The 21,729-nt window shown below is 44.4% G+C and overlaps 2 protein-coding genes across 12 annotated transcripts in view; one reads left to right on the forward strand and one right to left on the reverse strand.

Moving 5' to 3' along the window:
- Positions 1-747: 747 nt before the first annotated feature.
- On the forward strand, positions 748-1,671 carry LOC126498800 (olfactory receptor 13G1-like). The gene has a single exon (XM_050137707.1). The coding sequence runs from the start codon at positions 748-750 to the stop codon at positions 1,669-1,671; it is 924 nt and encodes a 307-aa protein (XP_049993664.1).
- A 1,197-nt stretch (positions 1,672-2,868) lies between these two features.
- The window catches only part of LOC126498399 (olfactory receptor 13A1-like), a 110,237-nt gene continuing 91,376 nt past the window's right edge, over positions 2,869-21,729 (reverse strand). For 6 of the 11 annotated variants that reach the window (XM_050137052.1, XM_050137053.1, XM_050137051.1 and 3 more), the window contains one exon: positions 13,462-14,806. In XM_050137052.1, coding sequence (XP_049993009.1) covers positions 13,766-14,686 — 921 coding nt within the window. In that variant the 5' untranslated portion in view covers positions 14,687-14,806 and the 3' untranslated portion in view covers positions 13,462-13,765. Of the gene's footprint in view, positions 5,727-8,505; positions 10,746-13,461; positions 14,807-16,626; positions 16,942-21,356; positions 21,442-21,729 lie in introns of those variants that run through there. The other 5 variants (XM_050137050.1, XM_050137048.1, XM_050137046.1 and 2 more) reach the window with 4 other exon arrangements.

The following is a 21,729-nucleotide window of genomic DNA, read 5'->3' on the forward strand; positions in this document are numbered from 1 at the left end:
AGCTGTCTTTAGGAACTGGGGCTGTGATCAGCTGAGTTCCTATGGCTCAAGGTCCTGAGAGACACCCTAGATTCCTTAGGAGACCCTCTTTTTCCCCTTAGCTTGAGTATGAGTGTTGAATGTTATGTTCTAAATTAGTGTTCTAGTAGAACAGAGTTCCAAGACAGGAAGTTCTGGGGTCATTGTTGTCACCTACATGAGATGTCACATTGTCCCAAAGACTACATTGGTTCTGTCACCAGAGAATCGGTCACTCAGTGAATGTTCTGTGTGTTATTCCCCACAATCTCAGGAAAGCAGCCAGCACCAGAGGAAACTGTTCTCACTGCCCCTGTGCCTTTCCACAGTCCCACTGACGATCATGAGTGACCATGTCTTCGGAGCATCCACACCACAATCACCAGTCACTGTGTCCTCATGGATAGCTGATGTGACCATGGCCAACTCTCCCTCTATATGTGATGATGTACAGCATGTTCAGGAACTTGTACTCAGGGTCCACCCATATTCATAGCAGATCCCATGTGGGGTGTGTCCTTGATCTGATCATTCCTTTATCATGTGACCCATGAGAATAAAATTTAAACATTGTTTTCTTACCAGAATAGGTTCTTTGTTACACGGCATTGAATATTAACTGAGATATAAAATATTTTTTGTTAATTAGAATAAAGGTCATTCTTTTTTTTTTTTTTTTGCCAGAAGCCCAAGCTACAACTCCCATCCTGAGTGTACACAGTGTTATCCATGGCTCCCGAGAACCAGTCAGTTGTGACTATGTTCATCCTACAAAGCTTTGTAGATGACCCCTGGATCCAGGATGCCCTCTTCTGCTTCTTCTTTACCTTGTTCATGGTGGCCATAGTTGGCAATGGCCTGATTATCTCAACCATCCACAGAAGTCCCAGCCTCCACACACCCATGTATTTCTTCCTAGTTAACCTTGCCCTGATGGATGTGATCTGCACTGTGACTGTCCTACCCAAGGTCCTGCAGAGCCTGGTGACCGAGAACACCATATCTTATGGAGGATGCCTCACACAGATGTTTATTTTCTCCTGGGTCCTGGGCTCTGAGCTTCTGCTCTTCTCTGCCATGGCCTATGACCGCTATCTTGCAATCTGCCGGCCATTGCACTATGGAACCCTCATGAGTGGCAGGGTCTGTGTGGCCCTTGCAACCTTTGTGTGGTTTACAGGGGCTCTCAATTCCTTGGTACTCACTTGTCTAGTGTTGCCATTGTCCTTCTGTGGCCCCAATCTCATCACACACTTCTTTTGTGAAATCCCTTCTGTGCTCATGCTGTCCTGCAGCCCCACCTTTATCAACGACATCATGACTGTCATTGCAGACATGTTCTTGACTGGTTTGAACTTCCTCTTGACCATGACGTCCTATGGCTTCATCATCGCCAGCATCCTGCGCATCCGCTCAGCTGAAGGCAAGAAGCGTGCCTTTTCCACCTGCTCTGCCCACCTGATTGTGGTCACTCTTTATTATTCCACTGTGCTATACACTTATGTCCGGCCAGCCCTAGGAACTGCTGGTATGCTGGACAAGGTCATTGCTGTTCTGTACACCACTGTGACCCCATCTCTGAACCCCCTAATTTATACCCTGAGAAATAAGGAATTCAAAGCATCCTTTAAAAAACTTTTATTTCCACAATGATGACATGATCTTTGAGTGGAACTCTGAATGAAGTGGGCAAGGAGTATAACAAATCACTTAAGCCTTTATTCAGGCATCTCCTGATTCAGGCGGCCACAGGCTAAGTCATGACCTGAGCCAAGAAATACAATACTTTTTACCTGATAATACTGATTTCTACTCACTCAAATGTTTTAGATAAGTTTAACTATTTGTACTTTGTACTTAGAAATGTGTGCAAATATGTTCAAAGCTATTAAATGTTAAGCTATTTCTATGACTTACTAAATCAAATCTAGTTAAATCTTGAGTGCAGTCCTTTTAGTGAACCCCATTTGATAACATCTGAACCTATGCAGAAAAGACCAAGAGTGAATGGCTAAGGAGATAGCGAATAATGAACCCTGACCACACTTGTTCTAGTCATTTGCTGACCTAATTTTTCTGTCTTCGTCTTTCTCACTCTTACCTCACAGTTTTTCCTGCTGCTTGGTTCATTCCCCAGGTTGAGGGAAGAAAATCCTCATAGAGAACCTGAGTTACAGGCTGAGTCTGAGAGCCTATGCTCCCCATGGAACCTTCTCTGGTTTCAGCATCCAAAGATGTGAGACCAGAACCTGGTACTGACATGATGCTCTCTTGTCCAGACCCCACGTCATTGCAGAGGTTTGTTAAATCATAACTCTGATGTGGACCTCAGCATTTCTCCTGCCTGGATGAGTTCTGTATAAACTAACCATCTTTCAAGGTTGCTACTATTCAACAATGCTTGTATGTAATGTTAACACGGTGAGCTCTGTTCCACTGTGACGGGAACTCAGAAATAAAGAGCTTATCAGATGCATTTGTGTTGATGTGAGCATGTATACCTTGAGCCTTTCATACACTGTGGGGTTTGTCTATATCCTAGAGAGTCACATGACTAATACAGAACAGATGTTTTAAAACACATGATTAACAGATGAAAGTAAGGAGTGTGGAGAAAAATAGCAGGTGAAGCAGAACCATGCCAACGGTTTATGGCTGTGATGGTTAACTTAATATATTCATTGTTAATTTGGCTGGATTGGTCTCCCAAAATTTTCCTGAGAGACTCCTCTATGATTATCTTTCACTTATTTCCAAAGACGATTCACTGCACAGCTGTGTATCATCTTCAAAGTGCATAGTACAACTTGCACTTGGACAGGGAAGCATGGGACAAGGGGTGGGGGAGAAGAAACCAGTTTAAATTCCTCTATTCCCAGCTTCTACATGGTAAGGAAACAGCTCCACTACACCTTCCACTGCTACAAGGCTTTGCATTCAATGATTCCAAAGTGACGTGACATTTTTGACTCATAAAGGAAGACTGAGGGGTAGCATGTGAACCGCTGAAGAAGAGCGCTTGACTATACGTAAAATAGGGAGAAGACACTGAGATCAGATCATTTATTTACCAGTGTTCATATTGACATAGTGATGCACACATACCGGAAGTAGTAGCTGATAAGCAAGTACTTAGCTCAGAAAAGCAAGGCTCTCTGTGTCCCTTTGGGCAGGCAACATGACTTTCTATATAAAAGAAGAGCAACTGTCAGGTCTTGGGGTGGTGGTGACGTGGATCAATATTTATTTAGTGTACGTAGACAAGTTTCAACTAATCAAAACTACCAACACAGATGGATATATGAAAAAAACACATATCCGGGTTCTGAATTTGAAGGCAATTTTCTATAACATCCATAATCAAACACAAAGACAGGACACAAAGCACAAAGACAGGAAGATACTCTTAGCAAGGCAGGTGAGAGACAGGCTTACAGTGTCAGAACAGCAATGTACATATTTCCAACTAACATCGAAGGGAGTGCAAAAGTCTCTTCAAAGCATCCTTGACATTCTTGTTCTTCAGTGCACAGGTGAAGGGGCTCAGCGTGCAGCTCAGGAACTCGTACATTACTGCAGGCAATTAATTTCTCTCTGGGCAAGTTGGAAGGCAACACTGAACTTGGATGATTAACTGAGAGCACAGTGATGTGGTATAACTGGAGACTGATTTGTCATTTCCTGACTGCCCCTGCCCCGAATAATCACACAGAATCTATATTAATTAGAATACTCTTTGTCCAATGACTCAGAAGTATTCCTAGATATCTCTTAAATCTTAAATTAACCCATTTCTATTATGAGGCTTGTGGTTTGTTTCTTCTTGCTTCTAGGGTGGTTACATGGCATTGCCTGACTCCACATTCTTTCTCCCTGCATTCAGTTTAGTTTACCTGCCTATCAGTATTCTGCCCTTACATAGGATAAAGCAGACTCTTTATTAACCAATTGTAATAAAACATATCCATAGCATATAGAAGGGAATTCCATATCAATGTGGCCTGGTAGTTTGCATGTAGTTGGACCCCATAATCACATAGGGAGTGGCAGTTTTAGGAGATGTGACTTTGTTTGAGAAGGTTGGAGGAAGTGTGTCACTGTAGGGGTAGGCTTTGAGGTTAACTTCTGTTTGCCTTCTGATCAAGATGTAGCCAGCATCACATCCGCCATCCTCCCCACCATGATGTTAACCTCTAAACTGAAAACCAACCCCAATTAAATGTTTTCCTTATAAGAGTTGTCATGGTGATGGTGTCTCTTCACAGCAAAAGAAACATTAACCAAGACAGATGAGATGAGTAGGTAGATAATGCCTTCTGCTTCTCCCCAGCTGAGCACATGTGCTGGATGCTGGTGATGATAAGGCATTGGGCGCACATGGCAAGTTGCTTAGACCGACTATATCCTTGGATGGGGTGGTGAACATGGGGCTCACAGAGGAAACATACCTCCGCTATATTGAAAGGCTGAGGGGTGGAGCCAGCCTCCAGGCTTGTAGCAACCACAATGCTTAGCATTTCTTAAAAATGCTCCTTGTCAGTAAAAGATATCAGATACACAATAAGATAAACTGAGACATAATAGTCCTCTAAGCAAGACACATCGTGTTTTAAAAACAATGTACACAGGCTTGGGAAAGCAGTATAGATAGTAATAAAAAGAAATAGCTTTAAACAATAAAAGAAAGTCTTTAAAGATACAGTAAAAATAATATAAAAAGGCACACAAAGATAAAAATATGCAGTGTCTGAATGATGTATATTGTTGTGTTTTCCTTTAATTTATTGAATATTTTGTAATTTCTTTCATTTTAGTTTTTTAAACAGAAAACAAACTTTTTTCGTTTTACATACCAATCCCAGTTACCACTCCCTGTCTTCCTTCTATTCCCTTCACCAATACCTTCCACCACCCCCATCCACTCCTCAGAGAGAGTAAGGCACACTACCTTGGGGAAAGTCCAAGGACCTCCTCACTCTATCCAGGCCGAGCAAGACTTCCATCCAAAAAGAATAGGTTTCCAAAAGCCAGTACAAGCACAGAGGAGAAATCTTTGTGCCACTGCCTGTGGTTCCCCGCAGGCTGCCCCAGCCATACAACTGTCACCCATACTCAGAGGGACTAGTTTGGACAGACATATTGTGATTCTGTCCTTGTCCAGCAGGAGTTGGTGAACTCCCATTAGCTCAGGTAAACTGTTTCAGTGCATGTCCCCATCATGGTCTTGACCTCTGCTCATATTCTCACCCCTCCCACTTTGGGAGCTCAGCCCTTTACTCTACTCTAGGTCTCTGCCTCTGCTTCTGGCAGCCACTAAATGAAGGCTCTATTGTAGCATTTAAGATATCCATCAGTCTGATTACAGGGCAAGGCCAGTTCGGGCACCCTCTCCTCTACTGCTTAGAGTCTTAGCCATGGTCGTTCTTATGGCCTTCTGGGAATCTCTCCAGTGTGAGGTCTCTTTCCAGCCCCATAATGGCTCCCTCATCTCTGTCCTTCCTCCATCTCGACGTGCAGCCTGCCCCAACCATGGATGCCCTCACTGACAGACACTACTAGAAATGCCCAGTAGCCACCAAGAGAGGCACATTGTATGTTTGTCTGTCACATAAAATGTACTTCTGTTCTGTCACATGACATCAGATTCTTAGTCATAGGTTCCAACTAGTTCATCAACAGCTGGAGCAAGCCACACCAGTGTTTTCTATCTCCTCAATAGACGCGGGGAAACACCTTCCTGAGGGCCACTTTGACATCCTTATTCCTCAGAGAGTAAATGAGGGGATTCAGAGTAGGGCTGACTGCTGTGTACAATAAGGTAACCACCTTGCTATTTTCCAAGGAGGATCCAGAGCCAGGCTGCACATAGGCATAGATGATAGTGGAGTAATACAAGGTGACCACCACCAGATGGGCAGAGCAGGTGGAGAAAGCACGCTTCTTACCCTCTGCAGAGCGGATGCGCAGGATGCTGGCGATGATGAAGCTGTAGGATACCATGGTAAACAGGAAGTTGATCACACCAAAATAAACATCAGCAATGACAGCCATGATCTTGTTGAGGGTAGTTGGGCTGCAAGACAGCAGTAGCAGTGCTGGGATTTCACATAAAAAGTGATGAATTTGGTTGGGGCCACAGAAATGGAGCCGTGCCATCAGGCCAGTGTGCACAGATGTGTTGATTGCACTGATGGCCCACACACTGCCTGCCAGCAGGACACAGACGGGCCGACTCATCAGCATGCTGTAGTGCAGTGGGTGGCAGATGGCCACATAGCGGTCATAGGCCATGGCCGAGAGTAGCAGCAGCTCAGCCCCCAGAAACCAGGTTAAGAAGAAAATCTGTGTCAAGCATCCCTTATAAGAGATGTGGCTGCCCTTCCCCACCAGACCCTCCAATAGCTTGGGAAGAACAGTGGATGTGCAGACAATGTCCATCAGAGCCAGGTTTGCAAGGAAGAAGTACATGGGGGTGTGAAGACTTGGGTTCAGGCTGATGGCCATGAAAATGAGGGTGTTTCCTATAAGAGCCAGGATATAGAAAGTGGAGGAAAAGGCCAAGAAGAAAGCCTGGAACCCAGGATCCATAGAAAATCCCTGCAGGATAAACTCTTCCACTGCTGTGTAGTTGTTCATTGCGATTTGAGACTGAGCTCCTGGGAGTTACTGTGACACAGGTGGGTATGGTCAAGGAGACACAGGGTGTAGAGCATCCTTCATCTCCCATAGGGTCTTTCAGGCATGACTAGGAATGCTTGTCATTGGTATTGTTGCTGTGGAAAACACATAATTAACATGATGACATCATCTCTCAACATAGTGTGTGCTAGTCTGAGCTCTGCACTCTGCACACAAAAGACCCAGAACAAAGGAAACCCTGCCTGTGGTGAGCAGTATCCCTCTGTAACAACTGTTATCTTTGGTATAGATTATGTCCTATGATATCTTAAGACCTGGAATGCCTATAAACATATGTGCCATACTTTTAAAACATACCAAGGGCCAATCTGGTCCCCAGCACAGGTTTTTTTGTACCTAGAGATGCCCAGTCTTATCAAGGGGTAGGCCAGGCTTCTCAGATGCAGGCTGCAAGACAGTTCTAGGCAAGCGTGCTTGGGGGACTGGAGCATGGAGCAGTGGCAGCATAACATGCAGTTGGAACAGATGGTCCTGGCTCTTGGGAATGAAATCCACATATCTCTTGTGAATAGCACAATTGCCTATTTCTTCCTGGATACCCTAAGCACTCATTGTGGATAGTAAACCCAATGAAGCAGATAGGACCTTGTGGAGTCTTATGCCTTTCAGGGAAGGTGTCAGGCTGTGCCGGGGCTGGAAACACAGCATTAAAGGCATGGACACAGCTTCAACCCAGGCACCAAATTTCTAGGCTATCACCCTTGCTCAGTCTCAAGTCTGTTTTCCATACATCTCATACACCTATGAATATCTAATCACCCAGGCCTCTTCATACATATGGACCTCTGGCCGAGGAGAACATAGACTGATCGGCATGTGGTTAAAAAAAAGTTCTGACCTCTCTAGTGTCTCCATGGGAGTTAGTTGTCCCAGACCCCTTCTGGAGACTCAGGAATGGGCTTTTGGCTATATGGCAACAAAGAACCCACTCTAGGGTATATCCTTTACAAGGAAGCATCTCTCCTCCCCTGCAAATGCACAGATTAAGGCCCCTCTCCTGTAGGGTGAGCTTGAGAACTGGACCTGAGCTTTTGATACCTCCCCGACCTCCTCCCACTGAAGAATCATGAAATCCATATACCCTCCAGGGCTAGTACCTGTCCCTGAAAGAGCAAATCTGGTCTGTCAGCATTCCCTGCAGATGCCCCATGGCCTCATACAGCACTCAGGGCTTCTCAGCTGAGCCCCCAAATCCCCTCTGTTGGCCTCTCAGCCCAGTACCTATCTGTCAAAAGCTCTGGGACACAAGTGGCTTTGAGCCCTGAACTCTGCACCAGATTCACAGGAAACCACCATGCTTCTATCAGAGATTCAGAGCTGCCTCAGAGCCAAATTGGAATGTAAGCTTTCTGATCTTCACTGATCAACAGCTCAGATGGGTCCCAAAGCAGACCCACAGAGGCCAAGTTCATAGTTTCAGTCTGAAACTGTGAGGGAAAGTGACTATGGTAACAATTTTTTAAAATATTGGAATAGGTTAGAACAAAACTAAATATCTTTTGAGAATAATCAAACATGCACACACACACACACACACACACACACACACACACACACAAAGCAGGGAAGGTAGAAAGAAGTCCATAGGAAAGATGTGAGGAGGATCAGCTCACATGGAAAGCGAAGTTGTCCCTGAGTGTCCATCTAAGTCCAAGATGTCTGCATGTCATGGAGAACATGCAGTGTAGCCACAGAATGAGAGTCCTCTGTCTCTTTTGTTTGCTGTTGACCTTAAAGCAGGGTCTGCCCCTTGGCGTGGACACTGAGATTGCTAGGGAATGGCCCTCGGAGAGCAATTACCCACTCTGAGGTAAACAGGAATCCCTACGGTGTCCATAGTCCCCAAGCTGAGACACCAGAACTTTTAGGCATAGAGAAAGCAGGCACCTGAGGCCATATGCATAGGTCTAGGACACTGACCCCTAAGGTGACTTCTACCCTGGGGATGCCCTCATGACTGCTTGGCTGAGAGTCATGTCCATTTGATCCCTGTAGGAAGATGGACTTCACATTAACACACAATCACTGAGCACAGTCTATGGGCTTACCCCTCCTAACCATATAATCTTGGTGTGATATAGTTCTATCAATAAACCAACACTGATTGGTTCATCATCATATAGGGAGATTGAGCGAGGGCTACTCTCATTCATTGCATGGGGAGTGTGGTCAATACGGGACATCACAGTTGAGGTTGGTCATAAGTGTATGAAACTTCTTTGCAGTTTTCAAATCCTCTCATGAGGACAGAGTGTGTGAAGTCTGTGGAGATTATACTGATGTGAAGATCAGCATCAGTAAACAGGACTTCAGTTCCACCATGTTCTGTGCACTGGGTATAGATAACAAGGCGCCTGAGTTCTTAGCAGCAGATTGGCTTCCCTGCAGAGCCAGAAGTCCCACAGCAGGTAGGCAAATCATCTCTTGCAGTCATAGAACAGTTAAGAAAGTAATCCCTTTATGATCAGCCATTAAAAGGATCCAAAGGAGCTAAAATAATCCACACCTCACAAATGAAATGATCATTTTCCACCTTAAGTTCCAAATCCTCCAAAGTCCTTGAACTCTATCAATATACACATTCTCAATCCCTCACAAACTTCACCCACTTAGCATAAGAGCAAATTCAACTCTCAGCACAACTCAAGATTTGAGCAACTCCTAGAGGACATCAAGATGTGATATGATGTCTTCAGAGAGGCCTCCATTGGCAGTTGATGAGAAGAGATGCAGAGATCCACAGCTGAACATGAGAGAAAGAGAGAGAGAGAGAGAGAGAGAGAGAGAGAGAGAGAGAGCGCCCAACGTGGAGATTTCCATCAGGTCCTTCCCTTTGTTTCTCAGAGAACCCCAAGGAAGAGAGGAAGAAAGAATTGTAGGAACCAGAGGGATGAAGAACACCAGGAGAATATGACCCACGGAATCAACTGACTAGTGCTCTTCGGGCTCTCAAAGACTGAAGAGACAATAATGGGGACTGCATGAGCCTGCACTTGGTCCTCTGCATGTATGTTATAGTTGTTAACTTGGTGGTTTTGTGGGACTTCTAACAGCAGGGGCTGGGGCTGTCTCTGACTCTTCTGCATGCTCCTGAGACCCTTTATTTTCTGCTGGATTGGCAGGCCCGGCTCTGATATGAGAATTGGTGTCTAGTCTTACTGTATCTTGGTAGCCATGTTGGGCTGATGGCTCTGGGAAGTCTACTTTTTTATAAACCGATCTGAAGTGGATGTTGTTGTGAGGTGAGGGAGGTATCAAGAAGAGTGAAGGGAGGGGAAAGTACAGTTTAGATGTATTAAAAAACATTAAGAAAATAAAAATAAATAAAATAAGATATGATATGAGCTTCAACTACATCTGGTCTTTCTAGACAATTTTCCATAAAGGGATAATTCTGTGATATAAAACTAATAATCAATCTACGGCTTCTGCAACACTGGCATAAGGAAATCTCATGGTTCAAATCAAGTGACCATGTTTGTAGCATGTAAGTCTCAAAATTGGGGCTAATTAGTTAATGAATAACTGATACTTTTGACCCTTACTGACCTGGAGCAGTAATTATCCACAGAGCAGGCACCCGATTATTCCAGTGATGAGGTGTGCCAGTGTTACCGTGAACCTAGTAACTAATGGTGCAGCTGGTGGGGACTCTGTTCCATCTGTGGAATTATGTTTGGTGGATCAGTGTTGTACTGATCACACTCAGTCATTTACCAGAAAAAGAAAACCAGAAGGAGCTATAGGGTCAAGTTAGAGTGGAGTGGACAGCCCTGCATCTGGCCTGTGCTCTGCCCCTTGAAGCTGGCCACCCTACCCCATCTCTGGTATGGCACAGAATGCAGAAGGCTTTCATTCCTGAAGATCAGAAGGCACAATGGGCCAATGTTTCAATTTTTATTTTAGAGGTAGTTATTAGATTATCTCCTATCCCACCCCAAACAGGAGAGAGGGCTCAGAAGAAAACTGAGGGGAAGCTGCTGACGGAAGCTCTAGGCAAGCAAGTTCTGAAGGCATTCGATGGGCTCCTGCAGAACACACACAGCAACATGTCCTTAGCAATAGTACACCCAGTATATTAAAAAGGTTGACATTACACATAATACATGTGTAGGAACCCCTGTTGGTCACCCCTCTGGGACATGGTAGAATGAACATTCATCATGGACTCAGGTGGGTCTGACATCTAAGAAGAGCTGTACTTGGGATACCTTGGTGGCTCCCTCTTGCATAGACTAAATGAGAAATGATCTGAAGGTAACCTTGAACCCCCCTTGCTTCATAGGACAGGATAGTCAAGTGTTGGCTCTTCCCTTTGCTTGTCTATACAGGAGTTCCCTTTGTTGATGTCATGGAGCTGCCTAGGGGATGTTGCACATGGGGCTATTTAAATCCAGGTTTCAGTTACTGGGGACCAGTTTGTTCCCATTACATTTGATTCTTTCCTATCCAACATTTTGGCCATAAAGAACTGCTGGCACCCCATTTAGTAATGATCTCTGAAGGCAAATATGTTAATATTTTAACACACCTATCTGAATTCAGTTACATGTACTAAACTCACTCCATAGCTTCAGAGAGGGAAGCATCAGATCTTGACCACACTCACTCATGAAAAGTAGAAACACAACCCCACATCCATGCATGGATGTGTCTAGAGCTCTTCCTATTTTGCAACTTTACTGGTATTTCCAAAGCTTGGAATCTTTCATAGGAATAGACCTTGTATCCCTTGTCTTGCGTGTCTACCTGTCTCATTGCATTGGGCTGGGAGGCTTAGCCCACCTGGAAAAAATCCTGAACTTGTCTCACAAGATCTTTCTCTAGAGAAGTCTCTGTTTCTACCTCTGGGTCTAGACAATCTCAACCCAGCCCCAGAGGCTCTCTATGATTCTTGTAGTGGACTTGTTTTTGTGTTTGTCTTTTTTTTCAAGGCAGAGTCTTTTGTGTAGCTCAGGTTTGGATTTAACACCAGATCTTCTTACCTTAGCCTCTGATATGATTGTACCTGACTATCCAAAGTTTGTATTTGCTAAGAAAGCTAAGAAAAACATTAACAAACACATCACAAGAGTAAATATGTTACAAAATCACAAACTCCAGTGCAAGTGTTTGTCCCCTCCACACCATCATCTATTCCTAAGGACTTCACTCCTGTTCTGGCTTCCCAACCTGGGAACCGTGCTAGCCTCAGCCCTACCTTCTCTTGCCTGAGTATCCAACCTATATCAGAACAAAACCAACCTTCCCTCATGTGACAATTACAATCTCAGACCCTAGAGGAAGCAGTTCATTCCTGCCATGGGGATCAGTTAGGGGCAGATGATATATTGATTTGGATGACAAATTACTCCATAAGCTTAGGTATTTGAACACGTTTGCCAGCTGATGCCACTTTTTGGTGAGGTTTTATATCCTTGCAGTTTATTGGTATATTTAAATTGATTACCTGGTCTTGATTTAATTTTGGTATGTGGTACTTATCCAGAAAACTGTCCATTTCTTTTACATTTTCCAGTTTTGTGGAGAACAGGTTTTTGTAGTATGCCCCAATGATTCTCTGGATTTCCTTAGTGTATGTTGTTCTGTCCTGCTTTTTATTTCTGATTTTGTTCATTTGGATGTTCTCCTCTCTACTTATTGATTAGTTTGGATAAGGGTTGTCTATCTTGTTGATTTTCTCAGATAAGTATTTCAGATACACAATAGGACAAATTCAGACATAATAGACCTCTAAGACAGACAAAGTGTCTTTAAAAAGGTACATATGATGAAAAGGAGAAAGAGGAAAAACAGTATAGACAGCTAAAAAACAAATAGTTTTAAAAAATACAACAAAGTCTTCAAAGATATACTAGAATATTATCAAAAAGACACATAAAGATTGAAAAAATGCAGAGTGTGGATTATGAATGTTATTTTTTTCCTTTGAATTTACTGAATGCCTTTTGTAATTTCTTTCATTTTATTTCTTTTTAAAATTAAAACAAACTATCTTCTTTCATTTTACATGGAAATCCCAGGTTCCACTCCCTTCCACCCTCCCATTCCCTCCACTTATCCTCCCACAACACCCACCAGCCACTCCTCTGAGAGGGTAAGGTACATTGCTTTGGGGAAGGTCTAAGGCCCTTCCCACTATATCCAGGCTGAGCAAGGCATCCATCCAAAGAGAATATGTTCCCCAAAAGCCTGGACAAGCAGAAGGGACAAATCCCGGTGTCATTGCCAGTGGCCCGCAGTCTGCCCCCGGCACACAACAGTCACCCGCATTCTGGAGGCTAGTTTGGACCCATGCTGATTCTGATCCTGTTCAGCTGAAGTTGGTGAACTCTGTCCATATCATGGTCTTGACCTCTGCTCATATTCTCACGCCTCCTACTCTTCAACTGGACTTTGGGAGCTCAGCCCTTTGCTCTACTGTATGTCTCTGCCTCTGTTTCTGGCAGCCACTAAATGAAGGTTCTATTGTAGCATTTAAGGTATTCATCAGTCTGATTACAGGGCAAGGCCAGTTTAGGCACTCTCTCCTCTACTGCTTAGAGTCTTAGCCATGGTCATCCTCTGGCCTTCTGGGAATCTCTCCAATACCAGGTCTCTTGCCAGCCCCATAATGGCTCCCTCAATCAAAACATCTCTTTCCCTGATCCCTTCTCTGTCCCCCCTCCATCTGGACCATAACACACCCTCAAGTTCTCTCCCCCCGCTACCTGTCTTACCACCCCCCACCCCCACCCCCTTACCTTCTGCTCCCACAAGGCACAGTTCTCAAGTCAAATATCGGGGTCTGGATGATTTTCAACAACAAAGGATTCCAAAAACCCCTACATGGGTGACACCAGGCTACAGACATGCAGCCTGTCCCAAACATGGACCCTCACACAGACAGAAAGAAATGGCCAGTGTCTCCTCCAAGAGAAGCACATTGTGTGTACATCTGTCACATAAATTGCTCTTCTGTTCCTTGTCATGACATCAGATTCTTAGTCATAGGGTCCAATGAGTTCATCAACAGCTGGATCAAGCTACACCACTGCTTTCTACCTCCTCAACAGACAGAGGGAAACACCTTCCTGAGGGCCACTTTGACATCCTTATTCCTCAGAGAGTAAATGAGGGGATTCAGGGTAGGGCTGACTGCTGTGTATATTAAGGCAGCCACCTTGCTATTTCCGGAGGATCCAGAGCCAGGCTGCACATAGGTATAGATGACAGTAGAGTAGTATAAGATGACCACCACCAGATGGGCAGAGCAGGTGGAGAAAGCGCGCCTCTTACCCTCGGCAGAGCGGATGCGTAGGATGCTGGCGATGATGAAGCTGTAGGATACCATGGTAAACAGGAAGTTGATCACACCAAAATAAACATCTGCGATGACAGTCATGATGTTGTTGAGGGTGGTCGGGCTGCAAGACAGCAGTAGCAGTGCTGGGATTTCACAAAAAAAGTGGCCGATTTGGTTGGGGCCACAGAAATGGAGCCGTGCCATCAGGTAAGTATTCAGGGATGAGTTGATTGCACTGATGGCCCACACACTGCCCGCCAGCAGGACACAGACGGGCCGACTCATCAGCATGCTGTAGTGCAGTGGGCGACAGATGGCCACATAGCGGTCATAGGCCATGGTTGTGAGCAGCAGCAGCTCAGCCCCCAGAACCCAGGTTAAGAAGAAAATCTGTGTCAAGCATCCCTTATAAGAGATGTGGCTGCCCTTCCCTACCAGACCCTCCAACAGCTTGGGAAGAACAGTGGATGTGCAGACAATGTCCATCAGAGCCAGGTTTGCAAGGAAGAAGTACATGGGGGTGTGAAGATTTGGGTTCAGGCTGATGGCCATGAAAATGAGGGTGTTTCCTGCAAGAGCCGTTAGATAGGAAATGGGAAAAAATACGAAGAAAAAAGCATGGAATGCATGATTCTTAGAGAATCCCTGCAGGACAAACTCTACCACAGCCGTATAGTTGTTCATTGCGATTTGAGACTGAGCCCCTGGGAGTTACTGTGACACAGGTGGGTATGGTCAAGGAGACACAGGGTGTAGAGCATCCATCATCACACTAAGGGTCCATCGGAATGCTTGTCATGGGTGCTGTTGATACAGAAAGCACATAATTAAAATGATGACATCATCTCTCAACCTAGTGCACTAGTCTGAGCTCTGCACTCTGCACACAAGAGACCCAGAATAAAAGAAAATGCTGCCTGTGGTGGGCAGTATCCCTCTGTAACATCTTTTAGCTTTGATATTGATCATGTACTATGATATCCTGAGACCTGGAACTCCTATAAACATATAATCAAGACTGCTAATACATTCCAAGGGCCAATCTGGTCCCCAGCACAGGTGTTTCTGGACCTAGAGATAAGCAGCCTCATTAAGGGGTTGGCCGGGCTTCTCAGGTGCAGGCTGCCAAACAGTTCTGGGGAAGCATGCTTGGGGGACTGGAGCATGAAGCAGTGGTAGCATTCTATGCAGTCGGCACAGACGGTCCTGGCTCTCTTGGGAACGAAATGGTCATATCCCTGAACAGTACAACTGTCTATTTCTCCCTGCCCCCCCTAAGCACTCCTTGTGGATAATATACCTAGTGAGGTAGAGAGGCATCTTCCCCTTCCCTGGGCCTGGTGGAGGCTTGTACCTACCAGAGAAGGTGTCTAGGCTGGAAACACATCATGAAAGGCATGGACACAGTTTCAACCCAGGGCTCAAATTTCTAGGCTTTCACCCTTGCCCCGTCTCAAGTCTTTGTTCACTATACCTAGTAAACCCATCTGTGTCCAATCACCAACGACTCTTCAAATATATGGACCTCTCAGGCCGAGGAGCACATGGACTGATCAGCATGTGGTTAACAAAAAGTTCTGTCTTCTCTAGTGTCTCCGTGGGAGTGAGTGGTCCCAGACCCTTTCTGGAGATGCAGGAGTAGGCTGTTGGCTACATGGAAACTAAGAACTCACACCAGGGTATGTCCTGAACAAGGAAGCCTATCTTCTCCTCATGCAAATGCACAGATCAAGGCCTTTTTCCTGCAGGGTGAGCTTGAGAGCAGGACCTGAGATTTTGATACCTCCCTTCTACCTCCTCCCACTGACGAACCAAGAAACCCATAGAATCTCTAGGCCAATAACTGTCCCTGCGAAATCAAAAAAGGTAGGTCTGTCAGAATTCCCTGCAGATGTCCCATGGCCTCATACAGCACTCAGGGCTTCTCAGTTGAGCCCCCAAATCTACTCTGTCTGCATCTGAACCCAGTACCTGTCTGGGTGCAGCTTTGGGTCACAGATGACTTTGAGCCCTGAACTCTGCACCAGATTCACATGAAACGACCATGCCTGTCTCAGAAATTCTGATCTGCCCCAGAACCAAGTTAAAGAGAAAGGTTCCTGTTCAGCAATGAGCAACAGCTCAGATAGGTCCCGAAGCAGACCCACAGAGGCCAAGCTCTTAGTTGCAAACTGAAACTGTGAAGGAAAGTGACTCTGGTAACAGTTTTGAGACTAACCACACACACACACACACACACACACACACACACACACACAGAAAAGCAGGTAAGGTAAATGCCCAAGGAAAGATGTGAGTAGAGGAAGGATCAGCTCACATGGAAAGAGAAGTTGTCACTGAGTGCCCATCTAAGTCCAAGATGTCTACATATACTGGAGAACATTCAATGTGGCCACAGGGTGAGAGTCCTCTGTCTCTTTTGTTTGCTGTTGACCTTAAAGCAGGGTCTGCCCCTTGGCATGGACACTGAGATTGCTAGGAAGTGGCCCTCGGAGAGCAATTACCCACTTTGAAGTAAACAGGAATCCCTACGGTGGCTATAGTTCCAAAGCTGAGAAACCAGGACACTAAGGCACAGAGAAAGGAGGCACCTGAGGCCGTATACACAGGTCTAGGACACTGACCTCTGCGGTGTGTTCTACCCTGGGGATGCCCTCATGACTGCTTGGCTGAGAGTCATGTCCATTTGATCCCTGTAGGAAGATGGACTTCACATTAACACACAATCACTGAGCACAGTCTATGGGCTTACCCCTCCTAACCATATAATCTTGGTGTGACATAGTTCTATCAATAAACCAACACTGATTGGTTCATCATCATATAGGGAGATTGAGCAAGGGCCTCTCTCATTCATTGCATGGGGAGTGTGGTCAATATGGGACATCACAGTTGAAGTTGGTCATGAGTGTATGCATCTTTTCATTGCAGTGTTCAAACCCTCTCATGAGGACAGAGTGTGTGAAGACTGTGGAGATGAAGATCAGCATCAGTAAACAGGACTTCAGTTCCACCACATTCTGTGCACTGGGTGTAGATAACAAGGCACCTGAGTTCTTAGCAGCAGATTGGCTTCCCTGCAGAGTCAGAAGTCCCACAGCACGTGGGCAAATCATTTCTTGCAGTCATAGAACAGTGCAGAAGTAACCTATTGAGAATCAGCCATTATAAAAAATCTAAAGGAACTAAAATGATCTACACTTCACAGACCAAATGACCACTGGCCACCTTAAGTTCTAAATCCTCCCAAGTCCTTGAACTCTGTCTATATACACATTCTCAATCCCTCACAAAACCTCACCCACTTAGCATAACAGCAAATTCAACAGTCTCAGCACAACTCAAGATTTGAGCAACTCCTAGAGGACATCAAGATGTGATCTGATGTTATCAGAGAGGCTTCCATTGGCAGTTGATGGGAACAGATACAGAGAACCACAGTCAAACATTAGACAAAGCTAGAGACTAACTTGGAAATCTCCATCAGGTCCTTTCCTTTGTTGCTCAGGGAACCCCAAGGAAAAGAGGAAGGAAGAATTATAGGAACCAGAGGGGTCAAGAACACCAGGAGAACATGACCCACAAAATCAACTGAGCAGGGTTTTTAGGAGCTCACAAATACTGAAGAGACAATCATGGGGACTGCATGAGTCTGCACTGGTCCTCTGCATGTATGTTATAGTTGTTAACTTGGTGGTTTTGTGAAACTTCTAACAGCAGGAGTTGGGGCTTATCTGCCTGCTCCTGAGACTCTTTATCTTCTACCGGATTGGCTGGCACAGCACTGATATGAGGGTTTATGTCTAGTGTTATTGTTTTCTCTTTGCGATGTTGGGCTGATGTTTCTGGGAAGCCTACTCTTTTATAAACTGATCTGGAGTGGGTATTGGTATGAAGTGAGGGAGGTATTAAAAAGAGTGAAGGGAGGGAAAACTGCTGTTTAGCTGTATTAAAACATTAAGAAAATAAGAATAAATAAAAAATAAGTTATGATATGAGCTTCAACTAGATCTGTTCTTTCTAGTCAATTTTCCATAAAGGGATAATACTGTGATATAAAACTTAAAAGCAATCAGTGGGTCCCCCAACACTGGCGTAAGAAAAACTCATGGTTCAAATCAAGTGACTATGTTTGTAGCATATAAGCCTCAAAATTGGGGCTAATCAGTTGATGGGAAACCGATACTTTTGACCCTCACTGATCCGGAGCAGTAATTATTCACAGAGCAGGGTGCCCTATTATTCCAGTGATGAGGTGTGCCAGTGTGACCATGAACCTAGTAACTGACGGTGCAGCTGGTGGGGGCTCTGTTCCATCTGTGGAAATATGCTTGGTGGTTGTATTGGTGTGATGATCACACTTCTTCATTTACCAGTAGAAGAAGGAGCTATAGGGTCAATAACTTGAGTGGGGTTTACAGCTGTGCATCTGGACTGTCCTCTACCCCTTGGAGCTGGCCAGCCCACACCATCTCTGGTATGGCACAGAATACAGGAGGCTTTGACTCCTGATGATCAGAAGGCACAATGGGCCAATGTTTAAATCTTTATTTTAGAGGCAGTTGTTGTTAGAGTATCTCCTATCCCACCCAAAATAGGAGAGAGGGCTCAGAAGACAACTGAGGGGAAGCTTCTAACAGAAGCTCTAGACAAGCAAGTTCTCAAGACATTTGATGGGCTCCTGCAGAACACACAGAGCAACAAGTCCTTAGCAATAGTACGTCCAGTCTATTTAAAAAAAAAACCTGACATTACACATAATTCATGTGTAGGAACCCCTGTTGGTTACCCCTCTGGGACGTGGTAGAATGAACACTCATCATAGACTCAGGTGAGTCTGTCTGAAGTACAGCTAAGAAGAGCTGTACTTGGGATACCTTGGTGGCTCCCTTCTCACATAAAATAAATGAGAACTGATCTGAATATAACCTTGGACTCTCCTTGCTTTGTAGGACAGGGTAGCCAAGTGTTGGCTCTTCCCTTTGCTTGTCTATACAGGAGTTCCCCTTGTTGAAGTCCTGGAGCTGCCAAGGGGATGTTTTACATGGGGCTATTTAATTCCAGGTTTCAGTTACTGGGGACCAGTTTGTTCCCTTTACATTTGATTCTTTCCTATCCATCACTTTGGCCATAAAGAACTGCTGGCACCCCATTTAGTTATGATCTCTGAAGACAAATGTGTTAATATTTTAACACACCTATATAAACCCAGTTACATGTACTAAACTCACTCCATAGCTTCAGAGAGGGAGGCATCAGATCTTGATCACACTCACTCATGAAAAGTAGAAACACAACCCCACATCCATGCATGGATATCTCCAGAGCTCGTCCTATTTTACAACTTTACTGGTATTTCCAAAGCTTGGAATCCTTCATAGGGATAGCCCTTGTGTGCCACTCCTGTCTAGCGTGTCTACCTGTCTCATTGCATTGGGCTGGGAGGCTAGCCCACCTGCACAAAATCCTGAACTTCCTCCCACAAGATCCTTCTTCAGAGAAGTCTCTGTTTCTACCTCTGGATCTTGCCAACCTTCACTCTTCCCAGAAGTCAGGTGTTACCCTAATGGGTCTGCCTTTATATGTTACTTGCTCTATCCCCATTACAGCTTTTAATATTCTTCCTTTGTTCTCTACATTTAGTTTTTAATTATCATGTGTCACGGAGAATTTTTTACGTTCCTATCTATTTGGTGTTCTGTGTGTTTGTTATGCTTTGAAAGGCATCTCCTCCTTTAGGTTAGGGAATTTTTCTTTAACGGTTTTGTTGAAAATATTTCCTCTAATTTTGCCTGAGGTTCTTCTCCTTTTATCCCAAGTGTTCCTACATTTAGACTCTTCAAGGTGTCCCATATTTCCAGGATGCTTTGTGTCAGGAATTTTTTAGATTTAACATTTTCTATGTCTTTAATATCCATTCTTCTACCTAATCTTCAACTTTTGAGATTCTCTCTTCCAAGTCTAGTATTCTAATGTTGAGGCTTACCTCTGAGGTTTTGATCCTTCTCTTCCTAAACTACTTTTTATTTCCAGTTTTATCTCAGTATGTCTTTTCTTTTTCTCTCTCTCTCTCTTTCTTTCTTTCTCTCTTCTCTCTCTCTCTCTCTCTCTCTCTCTCTCTCTCTCTCTCTCTCTCTTTTGTTTTTTTTGATTTTTGGAATTGTTCAAGACAGGATTTCACTGTAGTTTTTGAGTATGTCCTGGAACTAACTCTTGTAAACCTGGCTGACTTTGAACTCACAGAGATCTGCCTAACTCTGTATCCTGAGTGCTGAGATTAAATGCCTGCACCACCACTGCCAGATGAGTTTGGCTTTTCTTTAGTGATTCTGTTCTTTGTTTGTTTGTTTGTTTGTTTTTGCTGTGTTAAAGGCTTCTTTTATGATAGGATTATTATCATTTTATTCATTCTACTCCTTTTGTTTTCAGATTCCAATTAAGAATTTACTCTCTTACTATTTAAGGACCTTGAACATATTCATAATTGCTTTCAAGTACATTTGTTCCTCACCTATATTATCTATCTTGGGGCCCGCTGTAGTTGCCTACTGGGTTTTTGAGGTAGCATCCTGTCTTGAATTTTGGTATTTGTGTTTCTGTGCTGGTGTCTAGGCATCTAGAATGGGATGACTGAAGTGAAAAGTGTTGATATCTGGTCTTGCCTTTGTTGGGTGAGTGTTCCATTCCTCAGATTCTGTTGTTCTCTATGGATCTTGCCAAAGTCTGGTGGCTGTGGGTGGCTCAGTAGGGAGTGCTTGTGCCTGTGACTGCATGGCAGAGTGGGATAGATGTGGGCAAGGAGGAAAGGCTGAATGGGGTTTCAGAGATAAGTGGATCTTCTTCACACCTAGGATTGGGGTCGATACGGAGTAAGAAGTGTGGTAGAAAGAGGGTATTCTGGAACTAAGCTAATGTAAACCAAAGAATTGTCTGGAAGACAGAGATATTAGGGGACCCTGTATCTGAACCAAAAGTTGGAGCCTCCAGGGAATTGAAATGAGACTAAGGGGACCTGTAAGCACATTGTTCTTGGGGTGGTGAGAATGGAAAGATCATAATGGAGGGCAGATGAATAGTGTGGTTCACCCCCAAATCCCTACCAGTGTGACTACTGGGAGCCTAGTTGAAAGCATTTGCGGGTTCTAGAACTTGACAGGAAGGAATGGGAATGGGCTAGGCACTTAGGAATGCAGATGAGAAGGTCTATAGGAAGAAGATCCAAGTTTTGGTGGAGTATCCCAAGTTTGGGTGTGGAATGGAAGGAGAGGCACCTTCGACCAGGCTGCTATAGGGCTGGGAATGAGACTGGAGAGTTTGGGGTGGGAGAATAGGAAAAAGAGTGAGAAATACCTACCGGTCCTAGCCTGTTGTGGTCCTGTGTGTCCCATATAGATGGTCTTTATAGGTGCCCGTGACTGACGTAAAGGGATGGGGAGAGACTAGATAAAGGGTATAGCATTTTGTTAGTTCCTCTGTAAGCCTTAAATTCTCTTAAAATGCTATTATTAACAACAAATATCTTAGACTATGATAGTATTTCCACAACATCCAACAAGAGGAACTAAAAATGAAAAAAATGGGCAATTGTTGCCCTTAAAGGTGTGTGATGAAAATATAAAGGCATATAGACTTTAAAAAATTAAAATAAAAATGCTTACACTACTTCTGAATTTTAAATAAACATAAAACCCTTCCAGCCCGGTGATGGTGGCGCACTCCTTTAATCC

Source organism: Alexandromys fortis, unplaced genomic scaffold (assembly GCF_014885135.2).
Source record: "Alexandromys fortis isolate MF-2015 unplaced genomic scaffold, M_Fortis_MF-2015_v1.1 scaffold_3, whole genome shotgun sequence".
Classification (NCBI taxonomy): Eukaryota; Metazoa; Chordata; class Mammalia; order Rodentia; family Cricetidae; genus Alexandromys; species Alexandromys fortis.

What these genes read in the sequence shown, in the direction of transcription:
- LOC126498800 (XM_050137707.1), top strand. Translation starts at nt 748, where the DNA reads ATGGCTCCCGAGAACCAGTCAGTTGTGACTATGTTCATCCTACAAAGC.